At 44.0% G+C, this 24,426-nt stretch overlaps 1 protein-coding gene across 1 annotated transcript in view; it reads right to left on the reverse strand.

Moving 5' to 3' along the window:
- Positions 1 to 12,063: 12,063 nt before the first annotated feature.
- Positions 12,064 to 24,426, reverse strand: part of KDM5A (lysine demethylase 5A) — an 81,743-nt gene continuing 69,380 nt past the window's right edge. The window contains 2 exon segments of the mRNA XM_032645914.1: positions 12,064 to 16,689; positions 23,767 to 24,174. Of these exon segments, the coding sequence (XP_032501805.1) occupies positions 16,483 to 16,689; positions 23,767 to 24,174 (615 nt within the window). The 3' untranslated portion in view covers positions 12,064 to 16,482.

Below are 24,426 nucleotides of genomic sequence, written 5' to 3' on the forward strand. Positions count from 1 at the left end.
GCCAGTATCTCCAGGTTGGGGTCCAGATCCCTCGTACTTTCCGAGCCCCACGAGGTGCTATTAATGCACAACCAGGGTTGGAGCTACTGCAACTAAAGAAGTTCCCATGTCGAAACCTGGCTCTCAGACGCTGTCCTAAACACCCACAGAGCTAAGAGTCTATTATCCGCTGACGTCATTTGCAAGGAGGAAGGTCAGATCACACACCCCACTCCGTGTCCCCTCCCAAATCACATGATCCTTAGCAGTTAGGAGTTTTACCGTCACCCTTAGCCTATGTTCGCAGCCGTGGCTGCCCGCTGTAATCACCGGCGAAGCATGAAAAAAGTGACTGCTGCCTGGCTCCCAACCCTTAAGACTGGGAGCCAGAGCCTGAGGTGTAGCTTGGACACGGAGGTTTTTCAAGGCTCCCTGGATGACTCCACTGGGCGTGGAGTTGGAACTAAAGTCAGAAATCTCTGTAGCCTAAATCCTCTGACTGCTGTTCCCTATTTCTCATTCTGTCCTCAGGGAAGATGTACTACAGCTGGTCTTACATTTCAAACTCTTTTGAAACCCACTCTCAGCTTTTTCCTCTCCAAGATAAATAATCACAAACCCTTTCATCTTTCCTAAGAGGCCTTATTTCTTACCCCACCCACTGTTCCCTTCTCTCTTCTCTGGACGCTCTCCAGGCGCTAAACATCCCCGTCAGGCTGCAGCATCCAGGACGTCCTCCTGACTCCCCCAAGCCGTGTCCCGCTGACGCGCTGGGCTGTGTTCGCTCCAGCGGTGGCTCTGAGTTGCTGACTCAGTTCTTGGTTTCCAGCGATGACGATTTCAGCAATTGAGGAACCCTCTGTACACACCAGCGGACTACCAGCAGAAGCCTGAAGAAGTGACTATTGGAACAGGGCAGTGAGCTCTGCAAGGCGACCAATGTGGGGGGAAAGGCAGAAATAAAGGGCATAAATGGAAAATGAGGCAAGAGCACATTTCGGTGTGATGAAACAGTGGATACCCTAGAGGCAGAAGCCACCACTCAGTCCTGGATCTGACGACCTTGGCCATCCACTCCACCCCTCAGGCCCCCCGTTTTTCACACGTGGGATAAGAGAGTGAGACTGGGTCATCTCTTGGTTTCCCTTCAGCTCTGAATCTTCCACAGCTGAGCTCAGGCTGTGATAGAAAAGAGACGGTCTGCTCATTCCACGTCTCCCTGACCTGCCCAAAGTCTGTCTCCCAGTAACTCCAGTCATTCCAACAGTTATCACTGGCCCAGTTTTGAGGAGCAGGGAGTAAAGTCCAGACCTAGCACCACGAGAATGAGCTTCCGTAAGACAGTACACTGCGCCCTCCCGGAAACAGAAAAGTCTCAGAGCACTCGGGCCATTCAGCAGGTACTTGAAACATTTGAATGAACTCAAGATATTTTTCTCAGTCTCCAAGAATTAGTGCTGTAGATAATGACTACAGTAATTAGCGTCCACCTCTTCATCAACAGCTATACCCACCGAAACGCCGCACCATAGAAAGCCATCCATATCGCAGTGATGGCCACTGCTGGGCACTTCAACATACGTTTTCCTTAGAAACAACCCAGGAGGACTGGCGTCATCCCTGATTTATAGGTAAGAAACCGAACTTCCGAAAGGAGAACCAAATTGCCCAAGATTCCAAACCTACTAAGATACACAGTTAGGATTTGAGCTCAGGTCTCGCGCAGACCCTCCTGCTTCACCCAGCAGAGGCAGATATGCCGTTAAAGGAAGTTAGTAAAGTTAATAAAGCTTGAGCTTCACGGCCCCTCCCTTGCATAGGGTGCCTTCCAATCCCGTGGCTAATTTTGAATTCTTAATTATGCACCATTTTGCATAAGGAGGGCCTCCACAATTGACTAAACTTCAGGTCCTAGAAAACCTAGATCTAGCCCTGCACGCAGCTTCCCGAGTTCACAAAAACACCATCTTGTGTAGTAATTTCAGGCTGAGGGCATTTTTAAAACATGAATTCAAGAAGAATCGTGCTGGCTTCCTGCTCTGTGAGCGATGCTGGTACTTTAACAAGGCAACAGAGTGAGAATTCCCCTTGTACCATTTAAACGTGGGTCATTCACTACTCATTCTTTTCCCACCCTTCCTTGGTACCCATGGGACGCTTCCCCCATGACAGCTGTGGGTTTCCTTCCTGTCTCCCTGGGGCAGGCCTGCTGGAAGGAGTTTCACCCTGTGGGCTCTCCACTCTGGTTTCCACAGCCCCCTTGTTCTGCCCCAGAGCCGGGCTAAGGACTCGGCTCTGCCCCTCCTGCCGCCTTGTTCTCACAGTCTGCTCTTTGGACCAGAGCCTGTGGCTGATGGGGGTTGAGCCTCAGCTGCTTTTAGTAACCATCAAGGCACTGCCTGTCTGTCGGTCACTTGGAAAGGAATGACTTGAAAAAAGAGGAGAAAAGAGAAAGCATTCTGTACCTCAATTTCTGTTACATGGGCCCAGAATTTTTCACATTTCATTCCACCTTCTTCTCTAACCCCATCAAAATGTTCTTGTTTTTGGCTGCGTTGGGTCTTCGTTGCTGCGCGCGGGGCTTTCTCTAGTTGCTGAGCGGGGGCCGCTCTTCGCTGTGGTGCGTGGACTTCTCATTGTGGTGGCTTCACTTGTTGCAGAGCATGGGCTCTAGGCGAGTGGGCTTCAGTAGTTGCAGCATGCGGGCTCAGCAGTTGTGGCTCGTGAGCTCTAGAGCGCAGGCTCAGTAGTTGTGGTGCACGGGCTTAGTTGCTCCGTGGCATGTGGGATCTTCCCGGACCAGGGCTCGAACCCGTGTCCCCTGCATTGGCAGGTGGATTCTTAACCACTGTGCCACCAGGGAAGTCCCCCCCCATCAAAATATTTAACACTACTTTTTATCTAGGGTTCCCTTCATCTAGACCTTAGTTATCAGATCCTTATCAGATCCCTCTTCTTTAGATTAAAACAAATTTTCCCTCTTTCCTCCCCTCTCTGCAAACCAGAGAGAGAGCAGATACACTTTGGAAAAATACAGCTTAGAAAAGAAATACCTTGGAAACTGGGGGTTTTGTGTGAACTCAGAACACCACCTGCTTCTCCCCCCACCCGTCCACTCACTGTCTCCATAGCCTCGATACCCCTGCACAATGGCAGCCAACTCATAAATCAGAAAAAATCACAGAAAGAGAAAGAGAGAAATTAGCTATTCACACATAATATTTCCCAGACACATTTTTCACACAAGATTAGCCATCTTTGAGGAATAATTTAGATACTGGGTTGGCCACAAAGTTCATTTGGGTTTTTCCGTACCATCTTATGGAAAACCCAAACAAACTTTTTGGCTAACCCAATCCTATCCTACTGGCAGCAGAAGCATGGAAAAAACTTACATGAGGATGCCTGGAAATCTTAAGACTATATAATACTAAGACATGATTTAGTAGATCTATCTAGATATAGATAGACAGGTAGATAGATAGATAGATAGTTAGATATCCATAGAACCTAGAGCAGTAGGGGACTTCCCTGGTGGTCCAGTGGTTAAGAATCTGCCTTCCAATGCAGGGGACGCAGTTGTTCAATCCCTGGTCAGGGAACTAGATCCCGCATGCCACAAGGTCCTGCATGCTGCAACTAAAAGATCCCGCACACCTCAATGAAGGTCTCACATGTGTCAACGAAGATCCCACGTGCCGCAACTAAGACCCGGCACAGCCAAATACATAAATAAATATTAAATTAAAAAAGAGAAGAAATGCAAAGCAAACACACACAGCTAGCTCTGACCCCACTCTCTGCTGAGGGGAAAAGTTGCCGTAGTCAAGTGAATGTACAGGAACTGCCTGTCCATCAGCAGAGATGACAGTCTTATTACCTCGGAAAGGAATTATTACTTATTAGTTTACAAACCTGTGATGAGATACTTTCAAACTGAATTCTGCTTCCAGTCTCCTCTCTCGCCTTATCCTTTCTTACCACATACCACGAAATCAATTTACTAAGCTGCCGTACCCATCCCTAGGAACTAAAAAACAGGAACTCTCAGGATGAACGGGAAAGATAAGAAGAGTCATTTCTGTGATGAGGGAATCCTCCCATTTCCGTATCTGTGAATGGAGCTCGGGAATGGAAAATAGAGCAATTTTGCTGACAGCCTCCAAAAGCATGAGGCTACAGAAGAAAAAAAGAAAAACGTACAGAGAGGAAACAAATTTGCAAAGCCTCTTAATTACGCACACTGTGAGTCTTATGAATTAAAAAATTCAAGGAAATCTGATTCCTTCATCCAGAATTGTGACTTCAAGATTAAAAGAACGCTTCGCACAGACATTAAAAGAGATATGAACAATTTGGAGTGTGTTCAGAAGAGAACTACCAGTAAGATCAGGGAACTCAGAACACTAGAAATAGACTTGATGAGATTTGGAGGTTTCTTGTTTCTACTAAGAAGAGAAATGTTTGTTCTAGTGAATGCCAAAGAGCAGTTATAATTATCCCAAATTGCGGCGGTCGTATAAACGTTCAGCCAAGTGAAAAAGTTACTGCTTTTCTTCTCATGAACGTGAGAGAAACAAAGCCATCGTACTTTTCCTTTTCAATCTAACGTGAACAGAGTGAGCTTCGTTGCGCTTCCTTTCTCGGGCACTGCAGTGTGAATCTTGATGCAGCGTCTGGCTCACAGGGACTGTGTGAGGTAGGGGGACAGATCCTGGGGACCCCTGCCTCCTGGGGTTCACGGCTTCTGGGACCTCCTCCCCTGAAGCGTGGGCAGGGCCTGTGACTTCGAACCAGGAGAATGTGGCACAGGTGACAGGCCGTATGTGATCGCGTGTATGTGACCGTGTTATACACGACTGTGACGTCTATTTTGCTGGTCACACCCCCTGCCTTGCTGGCACTGAGGAAACACGTGGCCCCGTTGGGGAAGCGCATGAGCCCAGGAGCTGAGGATGCAGCCCACGAGACACGGAGGCCCTCAGTCCGACAGCCTACAAGGAGCTAAATGTGATAACCACCACGTGGGCTTGGAAGCGATCACCTCCCCAGCCAACATCCAACAGCACCTTGACGACAGCCCGGGAGACCCCGCAGCAGAGGTCAGAGCCCAGCCCTGACTCCCGACCACAGAAACTGTGCGGTAATAACTGTGCTGTTTTATTGCTGAGGACGTTTGTGGTAATATCGTTACACAGCAACAGAGAGCCAACGCAGTGGGTACGTTGAGTGTAAACACACACACAGAGCAGGTAGGGATGACCACATTTACACACGCGGAGATATGCTAGGTAGATGCTCAATAACTTTGAAGAGACGTTTCCCTGGTGGTGCAGTGGTTGAGAGACCGCCTGCCGATGCAGGGGAACACGGGTTTCGAGCCCCGGCCCGGGAGGATCCCACATGCCGCGGAGCTGGCTGGACCCGTGAAGGCCATGGCCGCTGAGCCTGCGCGTCCGGAGCCTGTGCTCCGCAACGGGAGGGGCCACAACGGTGAGAGGCCCGCCTACCGCAAAAAAAAAAAAAAAAAACCAAAAAAAACAAAACTTTGAAGAGTGAATGCAGACGCTGTAGACACCTGAGAAACGTAGCCAAGAGAGGAATAATCTAAAGAAAACGTGTCATTCCTCACATCGATTAATTCAAGATGGAACAAATATTTAGTGTAGAACGATAAAACTATAAAAGTACTAAGCAAAATCGTGGAGGTATTTTTATTATCTTGTAGAATAGAAAGTCATTCTAAGCATGTCAGGAAAATTAGGAATTATAAAATTAAAGAGGGTTACGTTTACAGCATGAGATTTAATAACGTCTATAAAGAAAAAATATAAATAAGGTTAAAAGACTAATAAGGTGGTCAAAATTTTGCAACACAAGAACAAAGAAATAATGTCCTCAATATACACAACTCTTAAAAAACCATTAAGATTCCATTGAATGCAAAACTATACAGCCATTAAAAACAATACAAATCTATATTTATTGTTCATATACAAATGTTGACATTAAGTAAAGGAAGCAAGTTACAAAGCGTACATTCATGTAAAGGTGTACATATCTGTAGATACGCATACCTAAATATACAAAGGGAGCTGTCTGAAAGTAACTTTGCTTAAATCTTAATGTGGTCATTTTTGGGGTGGAGGATGACTTTTCATTTACTTCTTTTTTTTTAATATTTCTGAAACAAATGTGCATGTACTGTTTATTTAAAAAACAGAAATATATTTCCCCAATTTTTAGAAATATTAGCGTATTTACAAAGAAAAAAATCTATATTGGCAGAGAAGTTAGACAGCAAAACATCTGATAAAGAAACACCAATGTGAAGGATTCTTAAAGGAAAGGAACTTTATGCATGGGATCGACACAGATACTTTGCAGTCATCTTTGGAGACATCACCTCAGGGAGAATGCTCTAAGAGAACTTCCCGTCGCTGTTAATTCATGAACCAAAGGGGAAAAAGCAGACTAGAGATGTTTTTAAATAGCCTGGGGAGAGCATGGGAGGCAATTTTGAATTTGATACTACAAGGTATAAAGGGAAAATAATAGAATGGCCCATCAACTCCCATTATCAAGTTAATGATCTTATACTAGTAATGGTTACGTGTGTGCCGCTAAGAGAGACAAAAATGTGAAAATGTGTGAAATACCCTCCTTACACACAGTTCTGAAAAAACCACTGATTCCTTATCATGCATTTAGTGCTGCGATTCTCAACCCTGGCTGCATTTTTAAAATCACCTGAAGCTTTTTTAAAAATCCTAATGCTTGGGTCTAGAAAAGGTAAATCTATAGAAAACGTAAGTAGATTCGTGGCTGCCTGGCGTTGGGGAGTGGAAACAGGGAGTGTATGAATACGCATGAAGTTTCTTTTTGGGGTGAGGGAAACGTTGTAAAGTTAGACTGGAGTGACGGTTGCACAATTCTGTAAATTTACTGAAAATCCCTGACTTGTACATAAGACAGTTTCATGGTACTATACCTCAATAAAGCTGGTCCAAAACGTACTCTTGCTTGGGCTCTACTCTGAGATACTCTGATTCAATTGGTCTGGGGCGAGAGTAGCTGGAATGGTTTTTAAAAGTTCTCCAGACGATTCAAATGTGCCACCACGGCTGAGAACCACCAATGCAGTGATATGAAACCACTTTACAAAATTACTTGCAGGTTACCACGGCCGGGTTCTTTGAGATAGAGCATATACAGAGCTTATGACCACCTTTGGTTTCCACTGTCCATCCCCAACTCTACAACGGAAACTTGTCATGGTCATCGCGAATGCCACCTTGTTGGGGTGACTATACAGACATATGGCTCCACTTTTAGAACTGTAGCTTGGAAGCTAAAAGGATGCTCTGAATATATATGCTTAAGGTGGGTATGAAGTACGTTGGCGTTTGTTCAGATAAATCCAATGAGTTTGAATTTGAAGGCACTCAGTCACAGCACATGAGAAAGGATATTAAACGGGAAGACTGAGGATGAAGGTCGGGAAGTAGAAATAATGGCTATCCTTAAACACTGAAAGGCTACCAAACAAGGGCAGTTGAACTAGTTTTCAGATTCTCTAAAGAGTCAGGATTGCCGTGGAAGGCCACAGGAGGATGGATTTCACTTCTCTGCAAGGAAGACCTTTACAATAATCTTGTTCTAGGCATTGTGCTAATCCTGGAAATACAAATGCAGTGACTGAGTGGTTCTCCAATGCCAGCAGGCACCGCAGTCACCTGGAGGGCTTGTTCAAACGCAGGTTGTCGGCCCCGCCCCTGGAGTTTCTGACTCGGAAGGTCTGGGGTAAGGTCCAAGAAATCTGCATTTCCAACAAACTCCCAGGTGATGCTGATGCTACGGATCCGGGGACCACACCTGGAGAAGCTGTAAATCTAAATGTTATCAGAGCTCCACAAAAGGCCATCTAAACCAGATCAGGAGGAGAGGAGTGATGTGAAAAGACTTCTCAGCAGAGGTTTGGGGTGTGCTGAACTTTGAAGAAAGTATGAAGGCACAGAATAATGTACAGGGTGAGCGAGAGTGAAGGTACAGCGAGGAACACAGGCACAAACCAGCAGCCTCTCAAGTTATTTATTGGATGTGTATTCTACACAGGGTATTGTTCTAGGTGTTGGGTATGGAGATAAAGGGAACAAAGCCCCTGCTCTCACGGAATTTATAAACAGTCATGCCGCATGCTGCAAAGTCCCATGAAGGAGCAGAACAAGCTGTTGTGAGAGGACAGGGGCCTCTGAAGAGGCGGCATTTAAGCTCGCACCTCAAAACTGAGACAGAAGCCTGGCGTGTTTAGGAAATGAAAATCCATGTGTCGGAAGTACAGTGGCTGAGAGTGTGTGGAAGCAGATGCATGTAGAAAGACAAACACGAGCAGATTCCGCAGAACAACGCACTGAACATATCAGCTCTTCAGACGGTTTATTCTGTAGAAATTTGGAAGATCAACTGGAGATCGACCAGACTAAAGACTAGTCCGAAAAAACAGGTGAGAGTGGACCACCTGAAGGGATGCATCACACAGGAACGGAAGAGACGGAGATGAAGATGGGAGTGAACCTCAAGGATTTAGTGACCACCTCATTGCTCACGGGAAGCGAGCGGCCAGCAAGGACTTAGGATGGCTTGCAGAATTGTGGCTTGGGCACCTAGCTGTGCTTTCGGTCAGGGTATAGAGAGGAACTGGTTTGGGGGTGAGAAGGTGGTAAGTTCAGGTTTTGACACAAAGAGTTTGGAGTGATTAAAACAAATACAAGTGGAAATGTTTACCAGTTGATTAAAGAGCAGAGCAAGCCAGCCTGGGCAGGTGATTTTGATTTGGGAAACAGCTGAATTCAAGTGTTAGCTGGCGGGGGCCAGGAACGAGGGCACCCGAGGAGGAGATACAGGCTGAGCCTCTGATGACACTGTTCGAAGGGTAAACAGAAAAGAAGACTAACGAGCAGCTGCAGAGCAGAAAAATTAGGAAAACGTAGTGGCCAAGAAGCCAATGGAGGTCTCTCACCAAGGGAGTGGACAAGCGTCAGATGTCGTATACGAAGTGGAGTGCCCACCAGACTTGGCAACATGTGGTCAGTTATGGCCTCCGTGAGAGCAGCCTCAGTGGAATGTGGAGAGGAGGGTCCAGGTTACCGTTGATTGAGGGATCTTAAAGTGAGGTGTGGGGACAAACGGGGCTTGGCTACAAAGGAAGGACCAAGAGAGCAGGAGAGGGAGCCCGGGTCAGGAGCACGTCAGAGGGAGAGACCTGAGCTCATGCGCTGAGGGAGGGTGCGAGGTCTCTGAGGAGGTGACGTGGGATGGGACTCACGGCTCGCCCGTTTGCCCCCGGTCTGTGTTGGCCAGAGGACAGACACCTGTTCTGACACAGATGTGGATGCCGAGCCCCGCTGCTGGCTTCAGTTTCCTCCGTGTTACAGGCGAGGCCTCTGCTGAGGGAAGAGAGGTGGTGGGATGGGGACTGGACAAGAGACCAAGGTCTGAAGTGTCTTTAAGAATGGGGTGTCCCCGATGCAGGGGACACGGGTTTGTGCCCCGGTCCGGGAAGATCCCACATGCTGCGGAGCGGCTGGGCCCGTGAGCCATGGCCGCTGAGCCTGCGCTCTGCAGCGGGAGAGGCCACAGCAGTGAGAGGCCCGCGTACAAAAAAAAAAAAAGAATGGAAGGGGTTGCTGGACCTTCAGGGCTGCTGCCCTGCTCTGAGAGCCGGCCTCCTGGAGTCAGTTTGTAGAGCTACCCATCAAGGGCGCGTACTCGGCAGTATTTAGCAGCGACGACATCGGATGGCGGAACCGACCGGGGACGAGCTCCTGCAGGGCCAGAGTGACGGAGAAACAACCGACCACAAAGCTTAGTGCCAAGTAGAAAGGATGGCAGGGTTCAGTCAGGAGACTAAAGCCACCAGGGCCCGGGTGGCCTACTGGTCTCAGCAGAAAGAGGCCCAGAATGAGGAGGGCAGGGGCCGATGCTTCGGCGGGCAGGGGGGGGGGGCGGGGCGGGCGCGCGAATTTCTCACTAAGACCAGGTAGCTACCAACTCAGGAGGAGGGAGGGGCACGGTTAGGTCTGTCTGAACGTGTCTGATACACTCGTCTTACTGAATAGCACAGCAAGATATTGGTCTTGGGGCACACGTCAAAGTGCCTGATGAACTCCGCAAAATTCAGACCCAAGCGGAGACCACGGGTGTGCTCTAATATGAATGTTAGTGACCGAGACTTACATTTTCTAACAACAGAATATTCAGTAGAGCCTGCGCGTTCCCTCCTCAGGAGTACGGAACGGGAATTTGGACTACATGTCCAAAACCTCTCTACTATCCTCCCTTCTCAATTCCATCAAAGTTTTTGTAAGAAACATCCTTAGAAACGTCTGCCTTATCCTCCTTCAAGGAGAAGGGCTGTAACTTAAATGTCTTTGTATCCACAAGAACTAACCCACACATGGTAGGAAACAGATTCCAAAAAGGGAAGTAAGCAACAGAACGTCATACAAAGAGCTAATACCCACATTAGTTCATTCCTAAATCCAACATTCTTTCTTACGTAATCCTGAAGTCCTCACCTGGGCTTTTGAAGTTTTTGTTTGTTCTGAGGGGGTGTTGTTTTTGAACTACATTAGATTCTGAACTCACCGCTATGTCCCTGGCAACTCATCAGAGTTCCTTACTACAAGGTTCACCGGCTGGAACCACCAAACCATCTTTAAGGCTGTCTGTGGCATCTTTATTTTGCATTAACAAAGATACATCCTGGCTCCACAGACGAGCTTAGAGAAAATCCTTGCCTAGTAAAGAAATTTCATGGGACTTTGTCACATGGAAACATTAAATCATCTTTCTGCCTACTAAAAGCAGGGCAGAAACACACTTTAAAGAGCAAATAGAGGGGCTTCCCTGGTGGCGCAGTGGTTGAGAGTCCGCCTGCCGATGCAGGGGACACGGGTTCGTGCCCCGGTCCGGGAGGATCCCACATGCCGCAGAGCGGCTGGGCCTGCGAACCATGGCCGCTGAGCCTGTGCGTCCGGAGCCTGTGCTCCGCAACGGGAGAGGCCACAGCGGTGAGAGGCCCGCGTACCGCAAAAAAAAAAAAAAAAAAAAAAAGAGCAAATAGGTGAGAAGAGTCAAGAAATTCCACATTGTATCGTCACAGCATACAGTCCTCGAGTGTGTTGTTGTCGCTTGTCGTGTTATCTGAGACTTCCCAACGCAAGGCTAAGCTTCCCATGAAGAGATTCTGGATCTTCAACGTACTGGTATCAACCACAATGCCAAGGCCCCAAGAAATACGTGGTCTAAACTGGGTGGATTCCACACAACTTTTAAAAAGAAAAGAATTGGGCTTCCCTGGTGGCGCAGTGGTTGAGAGTCCGCCTGCCGATGCAGGGGACACGGGTTCGTGCCCCAGTCCGGGAAGATCCCACATGCCGCAGAGCGGCTGGGCCCGTGAGCCATGGCTGCTGAGCCTGCGCGTCCGGAGCGGTGGGAGAGGCCACAGCGGTGAGAGGCCCGCGTACCACCAAAAAAAAAAAAAAAAAAAAAAAAATTTGTCAATCTTACGAAATTTCATGGTTTTTTTGTTGTTGTTGGCAAGAAAATTCCTTTCCAAGTTCAGATAACCAGTTTTTTCTTCCTCCTTCTTCCCACTAATTCTCCTCCCTAACACATATATACACAATCAAACACTTCATGTTTGAGGCCAATTTCACTGCAGGCAGAACCTTAACATTTTCAGCAATGATCTGTCCCTCGCCTGCATGACCTGATAACCTTGGCAATGAGCAAAAAGGGCCATTTACTTCTCTTAAGTTTAAGGTGCAGTTTCAGCTAGTTTTAAGTACTAGGAGGCCAAAGGAAAAAGGAAGAATTTCTTCATCTTTCCTGCTTTTATCACTGGTTCGCTACAAAGGGATAAACCGCTTAAGAAATCAACGGTGGGGAAAATGTCTGTTGGCCATCGCTGGACTCTTGCTGAAAACAGAGAAACGTGAAATCTGCAGGAATCACTTCTCCTACTTCACGCTTTCTGAAAACACTATTGTCAGCAATGTAACAGGCTAATCACACCACTGGTGAAGTTATTTGAGGCCAGTTCTTTATTTTATAGAGAGCAAATGCACATTAGAAACTGTTCTGCAACAGGTTAAAAGTGGCTCTCAGATCAACTACCGAAATCTACCTTTACTTGGTTACCACTTAGAGTTGCCACCAATGTGAATGACAGGGTAGGGGGGACCTGAGCACACACACAATCTTTAAAAATTTTTTAGATGTAATGCAAATAACTATACCTAACATTCTTTCAGAAAACAAAAGAAATGCAAAACATGCTCAAAAAACAAGAAATCAAGTTATACTTTTCATAAGGCACCACCAAAATCCCTGGTAAATTAGAGTCCATATTATATTTAAGTGTGTCACTAACAGGTAAATAAACATGTAAGAGAATAATCAATAGGTCTTGAGGCTTACAAAAGACATTCCTGTTTAGACATCTTGGAGTATTGCAAAAGTAAGAATAAGCAGGACACATCTTTAAAAACCCGTCACATCCTTTCCCAGTGCACATCATTCATTGCATAGTGGTGACTGGATACGATCCAGACCAAGAGAAGACTAGAATTCCAAAATATATTAATATCCATTCTTTCCTTCTCATGCTGTAAATACTAAATGCCACGGCACATCCACATCCAAAGTAATGATATGCCTTAATTAAAAACAAAAAAAAAAGTGGGATTTCAAAAGGTAAAAGGCAAACCAATTGCCTGCTTTTAAAAATGTAGACTTAAGGACATACTGCAAAAGCAACTTTCTACACGCATATGAAGCTAGTTCATATGTGTACCTTTACTGAACCTGGTTACGTGTGGGTCTTTGCTTAATTTTCCCCCAATTTTCAAATCCCCCTTCAAATTGCCACTTTCTCCTTAAAAAGTGGATAATCCCTCGCTCTGAAAGAAGGGCTTTCTCAGTTTTCCCTTTCACCCTCCTACTTTAAGCACTGGCTGATATTCACACAAATGTACTGTAGAATTAAAATATTGCCAAGTAGGGAGTTTCTCTTACACCGACTGAATTGCATCAGAATCTAAGAATTAAGAGAAACAAACAAACTGGCATTTCTTGGACGCGTGTCGAAGACAAAAGTAGCGAAGTGAGGCACAGGTGAAATCGTTCTCGTCTCACGGGTCAGCCCTCGCCGGGGTCTTGATTATTCAAGTACATCGCGGGCGACCCAGGTTTCACACCTGCCGTTTCAATTATCTGAAGCGTGACTTGCAGTAGCTGTTGTTCCATGATGCCCACGTGTGAGTCAGGAAGAGCTGGGAGGCAGCAGCTCGGGAAGGAGCCTGGCCCTGCGTCTCCACACATCTCTGCAGGGTCACTACAGGCAGCGAGGCCAACCCCGGCTGCAGGGACCACAAGAGAGCTGTCGTTGCACTTGCGCGGTTCCAAGGACCTACTCTTGACCTACCAGTTTTCATCTTCCTTCCTATAACCTTTGCCAAAATGGTTATAATGACGTGGTGAGAAATACCTTTGAAAGAATTAACGAATAGTTAAAGAACGAGTGGTGCAGAACTGCGACTCTGAGGAGATAGGAAGGGTTAAAGAAACATTTTAAATCAAGTTTTAATATGAAATGTTACAACACCGCAGAATGGAGTTACGTTATAAAATAAGTACTTTCCTCTAAGTGAAAAAACATCGTCATTTCTTTACAGATGAATCTTAGTTCACTAATTACAAAATTACACATTTCCATATATTTTTCTTTTCTCTTTCTTTTTTTAAACTGTCTCTCATCTGTTCTCAACCTTTGGTCTAAATGGTCAAAAGTCAGACCAAATCCTCTGTGACTTTCAAATAAATACAGAAAATCCCACAGTATCAATTAAATGATATATTTGAGATTCAAAATGTCAGAAGATAAACAGGGAGCTATTCGTGGCTGGAGAAGATAAACAGGGAGCTATTCATGGTTGGAGACTGCCTTGCGTTTTTCTCTCAGTCAAATATGCAGGCAAATACCTATTATGAACATAAATTATTCCCTAAACAGCCCTCTATCCACCCACCACACTCCAAGCAGCAGAGCACCTTAGCTGTCTTTCTCAGCACCTCATGCCCCTCCACTGATAGCTGAAGAATGAAGGAAAAACAAGACATTTTTAAATGTATTCCAGGCAGCCATCACTTAAGACTGCATTCAATTTTTAACCCACAAGCACTTGAAGACTTTTACAGAGAAGACCGAACGGCAAAAAACATTGTGCTTTCTTCTATAATATCAACCAGATGAAATTCTTAACTAAGTAGTAATATCTTTATGTATTGAGAGACTGGCAAAATGATAACTTATGAAACTGGTTACTTAGTTACCTTGTACTTTCCATTGAAATCTTAAATCATACACACACTTGAGATGAGATTTTAAGACCCATGCACACCAACACTTATGAACCTCTTAACAGGCCAAGACACTCAAAACGTTTTATGATATTAAGGGAGAAATGAGTAAAAAATAGGTAGTAGAACCGTAGAGAAAGCATTTCCAGAAACTAGATTTTATAGGAAAGGTTTTGCTTTTTTTAGTAAGATGCCTTTTGAGTTAAATCTCATACCCACACAAACTGTGACTGGACAGTACATTTCACTTCTAGTTACTAGAAGACATTTCTTTAAAAGAGATCGGGGCAAAAAGGGAAGACAAGACTAAAAGCTGCTCTCTGGGCCCACCCTGCTCCCCCCTTTTAAAAGGAAAACTGATGAATTTAAGTCAAACCACAGATCTTTCAACCAAAATAAAGGGACACAGGACAGTGAAGACAAAACACCATTTTTCGTTTGTTTGGTGGGTTCTGGGGGTTTTTTGTCCTAAAAAAAAAAAAAAAATTAGTCCCCTTCTAATAAGAGTTTCCATACAGCTTACCTAACACCTTCACAAGGACACAGAACACAACAGGAGGGAGGAGAACACAGCACCGTAGATCCAAACTTTCACGTACAAAACAGAACTACCATCACAGATACAGTATGACCAGGTTTCCCCACAGAAAGGGACAAGTCCCAACACACAAACGAAATATAATTACCTATTCGAACAAAACCAAAACGGAAGATCTGGTCGGGCTAGGATGGAGAAGGAAGTGCTAATTCCTTGTACTACAAGGAAGGAATGGGATTCCTTTATTAAAAAGCAAGACAAGAAAGCAAGCCCCCAAATGGATTTTTGATGCTGAAACTCTGTCATAAGCTGCTGGTAACAGTGTGTGTGTGTGTGTGTGTGTGTGTGTGTGTATATATATATATTCATATATGTATATTAAAAAAGGAAAAATAATCTATGTATAGAACAGTCAGTAGTCAGAGACATTTAGAAAAAAGTAAAAACAAGTCCTTTTTTCTTTTTTTAAAAAATGGATTTACTAAAACAACTTTGTCACCCAGAGGTACTCTAAGCCCACGTCCTCTGATGAAGCCACGTGCTGTGCGACAGCATCTGCCGCGGGCCACAGTCAGAAACGGCCAGTCCTGGAAACCACAGCCAGTGGGGGCCGGGCTGCAAGGCAAGAGCTGTTATTTGCTGGTCTTGCTCGGGGCCATGCCTGAAGCCTGGTGGCACCTGGTGCACTTGCGAATGAAGGGTTCCCCGAAAAGGAGGCACCGCTGTGGCTCAGTAAAACATTCTGACTTGTCTTCTTTGCTACCGCAGAAGCCTGGATCCACGTACCTGCTCTTCTTTAAAATGCAGACCCAAGGCAGCAAGACTTCTCAAAGCCAAAAAAAGGCTCCTTGCCTTGAAATAAAATCTCTTCTTCCCAGAATCCAATCTAGTCAGACTTCTGAACTAGATGCCATCCTCCTCCTTAGGAAGATGAGGTGATCTGCCTCTCAACTGGGGTTTTCTTCTTGGTACAAACAAGCACATGGAGCTGAGGTCTACGGGCTGTGCCACTACCCATGGCTTCTAACAGGACTAACTTCAGCCCTGGCCCTCTCCTAGCTGGATGTGTAGGGCGTCAAATGCCAGGGCAGAGTGGAAGGAAACTGCTATTCTACTCCTCCCCCACTGGCCTAACTAAGGAGATCCAAGGGATCAGCACCTCTGGGTGGTGCTGGCTGCAAACCTCTAACTAGTACCAACTGGCCAGAAGCCGCAGCCTACATGCCCTGCCAGCACACCAACGCATTAATGCCAAACAGCCACCCTAGCGCTCAAATGTCTGGCCTTAATGTGACAAGCAATCTCAGAGGAGACACGAACTGAAACACTGGCTGCTGGACCAAAGCAGACACCCTCGGCACAGATGTGCTGACAGAGAACGCAGATCCCACGTCCATGCAAAGAGGAAGTCGGCTGGCAGGACTTGCTCAGAAGGCCATTCGTCTTTGGAAGCAACATTCTGAGTGGATGTAAACCACTCTACTGACTACGGTCTCTGTGTGGTCCGTTTTCCCCCATGTCCCAAGCTAACCCAGCACCTGCTAACTGGTCTCTTTAAGGTCCTCCACTGGTAGCTTGTAGCTCATTATGAAAGAAGGAGGTGCTGCTGGACCTGGGCTATCTGGCCCCTGCTTCTTTGCACAGTTTGTACAGATGTAATCTTCATTTTCAGCCATTTCTGGAGATACACCCACACAAACTTGGTGAAACCACTCATCACAGCCACCATCACACTGCACCCAGTCTACCTGTTGGAGACAAGATCAGGGAATGTTTAGGTTACATACACATTAAGCCTGGAATACAAGCAAACCAAAGAGCTTTCTTGGCTTAAATGATAGCAAATAACTGGGATGCCCAGAGATAGACAATGACTTCTTATGGGGTTATTTTTTAAAGAAAGAAGCTGGGAAGTTAATACCCCCAAATTATTTTTTCCATAATATGTCCACAAAATTACGCCTCTTAGGTACTCCATTACCTCATAAATACCTGGGGCTCCTAGTGCAGCAGAAACATGTTTGAGAAAATTTGACAAAAAAGGAACTTCTAATAGAGCAGCCAAGTAGTTTTAGCTAATATTAACAATTTCTAGGCTCTAAGACAATGCAAGTATCACTCAAGAAGAGTACAACAATGTGAAGGCAATCCTGTGTATTAGCTTTATTTCAAAGAGATAAGCCAAAGTACTAAGAGCATTAAATACCTTTTTAGAAAAGCAGTCACATAGGCCACTTTTTAAACTAATATTTTTTATTCTTCTCTTCTTCCGTTACAAATACAACTCCCTATAAAAAGTCAGCAAATATCAGAGGTCAAATCTTACAAATTAGCCAATTAAAACAGTCAAAGACACAGGTCAATAGATCCCTCTGAGGTTTCAAATTAAAGTCTGGGTAACTGATGGGTCGGTGGCAGACGCCGGGCAAGCTCTGACCCTTCAGAGAACACTGTGATTATAGGAGGCTAGAAAAGGACTATTGTTTGGTGACTTTAAGCCTGGGGCACGTAGTTAACAGTGAGGGGATCTGGGGCTTTCCTATTTGGCAGCTGATCGGGGTAGTTTTTACAGCTATGCCACTGCGGATTAGAACCTTTAAGATCAAAGAGCTCCTTGCCCTTCTCTCCCCAGTACAGAAGTTGATAACTTCACTAGCAACGAAGTCACTTACAACAATGAGCTTTGCCAGAAAACAGGGCAAAGTATGGAGTATGAAGGGATCAATTAAGTACTTCAGTACAGCTTATGAGAAAGAACAGAGGAAGGAGGTTTGGGCTATAGGGAAATGAGTCTCAGGAAAAGTGAGGAGTTTTCAAAATCTGTCCATATACTATAAAACTTATCAAAAGTGTGATACTCCTGGTTAGTAGTTTCCAGGTTTTTAGTAAAGGGTGGGAGAAATCATCTGTCAAAATAATCTTTTTGCTTTCACTGTTCCTAGAGTTCTTTTGTAAAATTTGAGGCAAGTCATTTAATCTCCCTAAGGCCCCATTTCTCCATCTGTAAAATGGAGATCAAATCTTGCTCACAGGATTATTTAGAGGATCAGGTAAAATAATGTCTGGCAAGACACCTGGTCCCCAGCCTGGGACACTGAAGGCACTTTTTAAGATCACAGTCTCCTGGCTCTACTCACTACCTGTCCTACCTTCCACAAAACATTCTGCACCTTCAAGTAACTGCCTGCAGCACTACCTGCGTCAGAATCACCTGCTGCGTCTGTTAAAAGTGTAGCTGAAACCCATCCCAAACCCACAGACTCAGAATATCTTGGAGGACAAACCAGAATCCTGCACTGTGACCAGCTCCCAGGTAATCTTAAATATTCTAAATTTGACCATCGCTGGCACTACGTGGTCCCGCTTTCTGTAAGTTCGGAGTGACTTAATTACTTCCTGACATAAACTGTGGTTTTTTTTCTGCAACTGTTTGTGTGATATTTAGCTTCTGAAGTCTGTGCAGTGAAGAAAACAACTGATCTAAATGTCCCTGCTGTGGCAAACTGTCCTGGAGACAGAAAAGGGAGACAATGACTCAAAAATACAGATGCTACCAGCAGGTGAAGATTTATAAAGTGCTAATCTGACGGGGTGAGCTCAGCCCAACTGTCCGGCTATTTGGAGCTGATCAGCGGAACTGGGAGACCTGTGCTTCTCTGGGCCGCCCAGCCTGGAGGTGCCAACCTGGTTATGACAACCCTGAGTCAACAGGTAACTACTCCTGCCTCCAGTTATCTAACCCAGTCCAGCCCCCACCGGGTAAGAGGGTTACCAATTCACCACTATTTGCTGCCGAGAAAAGCGGCCCCATGTCTTTTAGAATCTAATTGTGCACTACACGCCCTGGCTTCCGGTCTCCCAAAATCATATCTATTGCTGTCTTTTAAATAAGGAAGACAACATTTCCTTTTGTGATTTTGGCTAGAGGTCCATTCCTAAGCCCAGCTCTCCCACCATCCCAAAAAAGTATATAACTTTTCTTGAGATGCTATCCCAGCCTGTTACACAACAATTTACCCTAATAATCTAGCAGGGAAAAAATAGCCCTCTTGGACTTCCCTGGTGGTGCAGTGGTTAAGAATCCGCCTGCCAATGCAGGGGACATGGGTTCAAGCCCTGGTCCGGGAAGATCTCACGTGCCGCAGAGCAAATAAGCCCGTGCGCCACAACTACTGAGCCTGCGCTCTGGAGCCCGCGAGCCGCAACTACTGAAGCCCATGCGCCGCAACTACTGAAGCCCGTACGCCTAGAGCCCGTGCTCCATAACATGAGAAGCCACCACAATGAGAAGCCCACACACCGCAACGAAGAGTAGCCCCCGCTCGCCACAACTAGAGAAAGCACACACGCAGCAACGAAGATCCAACGCAGCCAAAACTGAATAAATAAATAAATAAAATTATTTTAAAAAAATAGCCCTCTTTACGAGTATCTTCCTATCATGTTCATCTACTTACAATCAAAATCCAGTTCTACTTTTGTCTGGAATGTCAGCTGAATCTGTAGACTATGCAGTAGCCTGAACACTCCAGAACAAAGAATCTGGCTAACCGCATAGTAAGTTCTAATAGTCATTTCCCCTTTCAGTATTTCTGGGAGATATACTTATCAAATCAAAATAAAGTAATTACTGAAAAGCTTCACAGCAACGAGCTGTTCAGATATTAACTGATAAGACATTTAACTATAGTAAAAATAGCTTACTGGGTTTGGATTGGGGGAAATGTGTGCTTAACTGAGAAATATAATGTTAGTTTGGCATTTCATGTTTTGCTATATGGTTTCATATTTACACATAAGAAAAAATATTTGGCACATTACATTTTTTGTTCATTTCTTAGCGCATATTACTGCACTGGGAAAAAAGAAAGCCTCGTGATTTAGTGACAGTCTTAGCTTAGTTACCCACCTGAGCTCTTTTTATTTTGGCATTCAATCTCTTTTGCACTGAAGTTTCTTGCAAAAGCCAGATTTCAAAATTAAAACAATTTAATCAAGTATGACATATGTTCACAATCCCTGTGTATGTTTTTCTGGTGATCTTAACAGTAAGTAACCAACCCTCCCAGTCTGCCTAAGATTAACAGGTTTCCCAAAACACAGGAATTGCGGTGCTAAAACCAGGAAAGTCGCAGGCAAGTTGGGACAGTTGGTTACCCTATCATAACATCACCAGTTTGTGTGTGTCTCTCATTCAGGTAATCCAACCTTTGATTACCTATGCCAAAAGGAGATATGAATGATAAAGCCACTGATAACGCAAATACTTTTGCTGAGACAACTCTCCACAAAAATCTTTTAAAATCAGAGCGGCTGGGACTTCCCTGGTGGTGCAGTGGTTAAGAATATCCACCTTCCAATGCAAGGGACACGGGTTCGAGTCCTGGTCCGGGAAGATCCCACATGCCGCGGAGCAACTAAGCCCTTGTACCACAACTACTGAGCCTGCGCTCTACAGCCCGTGAGCTACAACTACTAAGCCCGTGTGCCACAACTACTGAAGCCTGCACACCTAGAGCCCATGAGCCACAACTACTGAGCCCACGCGCCACAACTACTGAAGCCCACGCGCCTAGAGCCCACAAGCCACAACTACTGAGCCTATGCGCCACAACTACTGAAGCCTGCATGCCTAGAGCCCACACGCCACAACTACTGAAGCCCGTGCACCTAGAGCCCACTCTCTGCAACGAGAAGCCACCGAAATGAGAAGCCCGTGCACCGCAACGAAGAGCAGCCCCCGCTCGCCACAACTAGAGAAAGCCCGTGCGCAGCAACGAAGACCCAACGCAGCCAAAAATAAATAAATAAATTTATTTTTTAAAAAATCAGAGTGGCTAACAAATAGTAAAAGTGAGAGACAGAAGTTTATAAACATAGTTCCTCTTTATTTATCGTGCCAAACTTCTTAGGGAGGTAGTAATGGGTAAGGAAAAAGCCCATAGTAAGAAGGTTAAAAAAAAAGTAAAGAGAAAAAAAATCTATTTTCATAAGTAAGATTAAATATTTATTTTAATGCAAAAAAAAAAGTTACTTAAATATTAGCTTGAAAGAATTTGCTCCTTCAAATTAACTCGTTTTACTCTTGGTACCAATAAGATTGAATGAAAGTGGCAAAATTCACGGAGAAAAAGATTCTGAACCTTAAAACTAATTTTTTGAAAACAGTTCTTCATTGTTATTTTTAAAATTAATTTCAACTTGAATTTGATAATGATGGAAGAGATAGTTTTGGGTTTTTTTAAACCTTTTACATTTTCTGATAATATTTTTCTTTTTTCTTTCTAAAACATCTTGAAATTGAAGCTAGGTACATTTAAGTAATCCTTCAAAGTTTTCTCAATCTGCACACTTTTAGGTAAAAATAATAGTAATTACTAGTTAGAATACATTTACCTAAATATAAATGAACCCAAGAAGTTGTGTGGGTTTTTTGCTACATGATATTTAAAGAACACAGACTTCCTTAAAAAACATTCTTTTCTTGTCATCCTTTTGTTCTGAAGATGCGTACCATGCATTAATTTGTTTTCCTTAGAGAAACACTATACTTCAAATTGAGAAAGTTGTAAAATTCTTTACCAAGTTTCTAAAGAAACACACCTTCCATTTAGTAAAACTGGTGTCAGAAACAGACTTGGAGAACCATAAAAATTGCAAAACAGAAATGACGGGCAAAATGTTTATAATCTGAAATAATTTGTTTAAAATTAAACACATTATAGAAATACATCATTCATATAAGTGTCTTTCATGTAGCTATTGACAGGTTAAGGCACACCTGCTCACCTGTGTATGTGTTCTGACAATTTTTGTACTAATCTTAACAAATTAATGTGTACAAATCTTTGTACGTTTTAAACAATAGACATTTTCCCTAAATATTCAGCTAAATCTACTTTTGCTCCATCAAAATGTAGATGATAACTTTCCAGATTTTTTTTTCTTGGCCACGCCATGTGGCATGCAGGATCTTAGTTCCGCAACCAGGGATTGAACCCAGGGCCCCTGCAGTGGAAGCACTGTGGAGTCCTAACCACTGGACTTCCAGGGGATTCCCCTTTCTAGATTTTTTTTTTAAATACCTATAATGTTAGGAGTAAATCCCAGGGTTCATCTAAAAATAATGATCACATCTTAACACCTAAGTTGCATTTTTGGTTAACTAGTGCTTTCACATACAGATGATCTCACCTTAGTCCTTGACCACGCTGAGAGGAAGCAGGACATGTGTTAACAATTTTATGGCAGATGAGAAAAAAACTGCCTGTAGCGTTTATATGCTACAGGAAAAGAACAGGGATAGTAGATGAACTGAACTGTATTTTAAATGCTGAACAGAGGAGAGGCGAGAAGTTATTAAGTGAAAAGGAGAAAAAAAGAGAAAGGTTCATGATGGATATAAACACTGTAGGAAGGATGATAGGAAAGCTTGAAAAAGAAACATATCCTGTTGCCAGTCCTCCAACTGCCATACAATTAGTTAAAGGAGGAAGAAAAGGGAGAAGGTCCTGCCAACACTAAGCTGCTAATACTTCAGACCCAAGGAGAAACTGCTAACCTGTCATCAGCCTCTTTAATAAACAGGTTCAGATGAGAATAAATTCAAATGAAAGATAAAAATAATACACGCACATATAATGCATCTATCAAAATGCTTTAAGATATTTATAATATAGAAAAATACTTACGAAACTAATAAAGCAGATACAAAAGTGGACAGTATGACACGATATAAAACAAACTATACAGGAAAATAATTGGAAGGGAACACACTAAAATATTTACAGCTGTGGTCCTCAGAAAGCTGGACTATGGGATATAAATTTTACTATATATTCATTTTCCAAAAGTGAGTAGAAAACCTTTAATAAGTATAATTTAAATACGTGTCATTTAGTTTTGCACTGTGTTTTTGTACTTGCATCTCAGTTACCGGAGGGGTGGGGATATTAGCGGAGAGGACCTGGTCTGGGAGCCAGGGTTCTACTTTCGGTTTTGCCACTAATGAGCTCTGTGACTTTGGTCACATCATTTACCTTCACTCAGTCCTGGCTTCAACATTTGTGAAATGAAGAGGCTGGACAAGGTGACCACTTCAAGCTCTAACAAGTATTTAACTGAGGAGGAAAGTAAGGGAATAGTGATGCAGCTGTGTTTATTCTGTTGATATATTCAAATTGAGGAGCTATTAAAATTCTAAACATCAAGTGGTGTATGGAGATAATAAAATTAAAACCATGAATTTACTAATAATCTTGATGGGAACACTATAATAGATAACTTCAGCCATTTAATGAACTAGGATTTTTCATGAAGTCCATCCGTCTTTCTCAGAAGTTTATAACATCAATTATTACCTTAAGAAAGACAATCATATCCTTGCTAATATTTAAAATTCAGGGCTGACATTTCAAAAATAATACCTTTAAAGGTCTTTATTTTTTGCAAGAGATGTGAAAACAATCATATTCTATTTAGGAGAGTACACATAGGGCTGGGTGTGGATAAGACGTCTAGTCCCCCGAGGCACCCTGCAGGGAAGGGACACAACTGCTCTGAGCCCTGCTGTGCCCACGCATGAGACACACCGCTCCTGGTACCACACAGCTTTCTCTCTGCTCGGTCAGGACGATCACCACGTATACGCTTTCTAAAACACAACATTTCTTCTACTAAGAGCCTCATAACTGAAAATGTTTCTAGAAACTGAATTAAACATGTGACGTCACAAGGCCAAACAGACCATCATTACCTCAAACCCAGGTGTGCCCGGCCGCTGCTCCACGTCCCCGCGCATACTTGGCGGGTACAGCTAGACTCACCTTGTCCTTGCAGGGCCTCTGGCAGTTCTGCGCGGCACACACAGCGTTCTCGTCGTCAGACTCCTCTGCTCCTGACCAGTCATATTTGGAGGGGATGTCCAGCACCTTCTTCTCTCTCTTCTTCTCCGAGCACTCCTTCACAAGTTCAACTTTGGCTGCAGCAGCCTTCTCCTTCTTTTTCTTCCTCTCTTCTTCTTTTGCTAGTTTCTTGGCCAGCTTGTTCAGCTCCTTTGATTTTTCCACACTTAATTTTAATTTCTTCTTTTTAGGTTTATCCATTTTCTTTAGCTCCTTGGACTTCTGCTTTCCTTCGCCAAAAAGCTGTTCTTTTTCTAGCTTCCGTTTCCGTTTCTTCTCTGAAGAGTCCTTTCCTTTTATTTTTAATGGTTTCTCTTCCATGCTGTCATCCTTCATAAGTATAAAAATAGAAACAATTTTAAAGCAAGACATTTAAAAACTGTTTTATTCTCTTACATGAGGTATCAGGAATAGGCAATTTCACAGAGACAGGAAATAGAATATGAGTTACCAGGGCTGGGGGGAGGGAAATGGGATTTATTATTTAATGGTACAGAGTTTCTGTTAGGAATAATTTTAAAGTTCTGGAAATGGATAGTGGTAATAGTTGTATAATATTATAAATGTAATTAAAACAACTGA

Source organism: Phocoena sinus, chromosome 10 (assembly GCF_008692025.1).
Source record: "Phocoena sinus isolate mPhoSin1 chromosome 10, mPhoSin1.pri, whole genome shotgun sequence".
Classification (NCBI taxonomy): Eukaryota; Metazoa; Chordata; class Mammalia; order Artiodactyla; family Phocoenidae; genus Phocoena; species Phocoena sinus.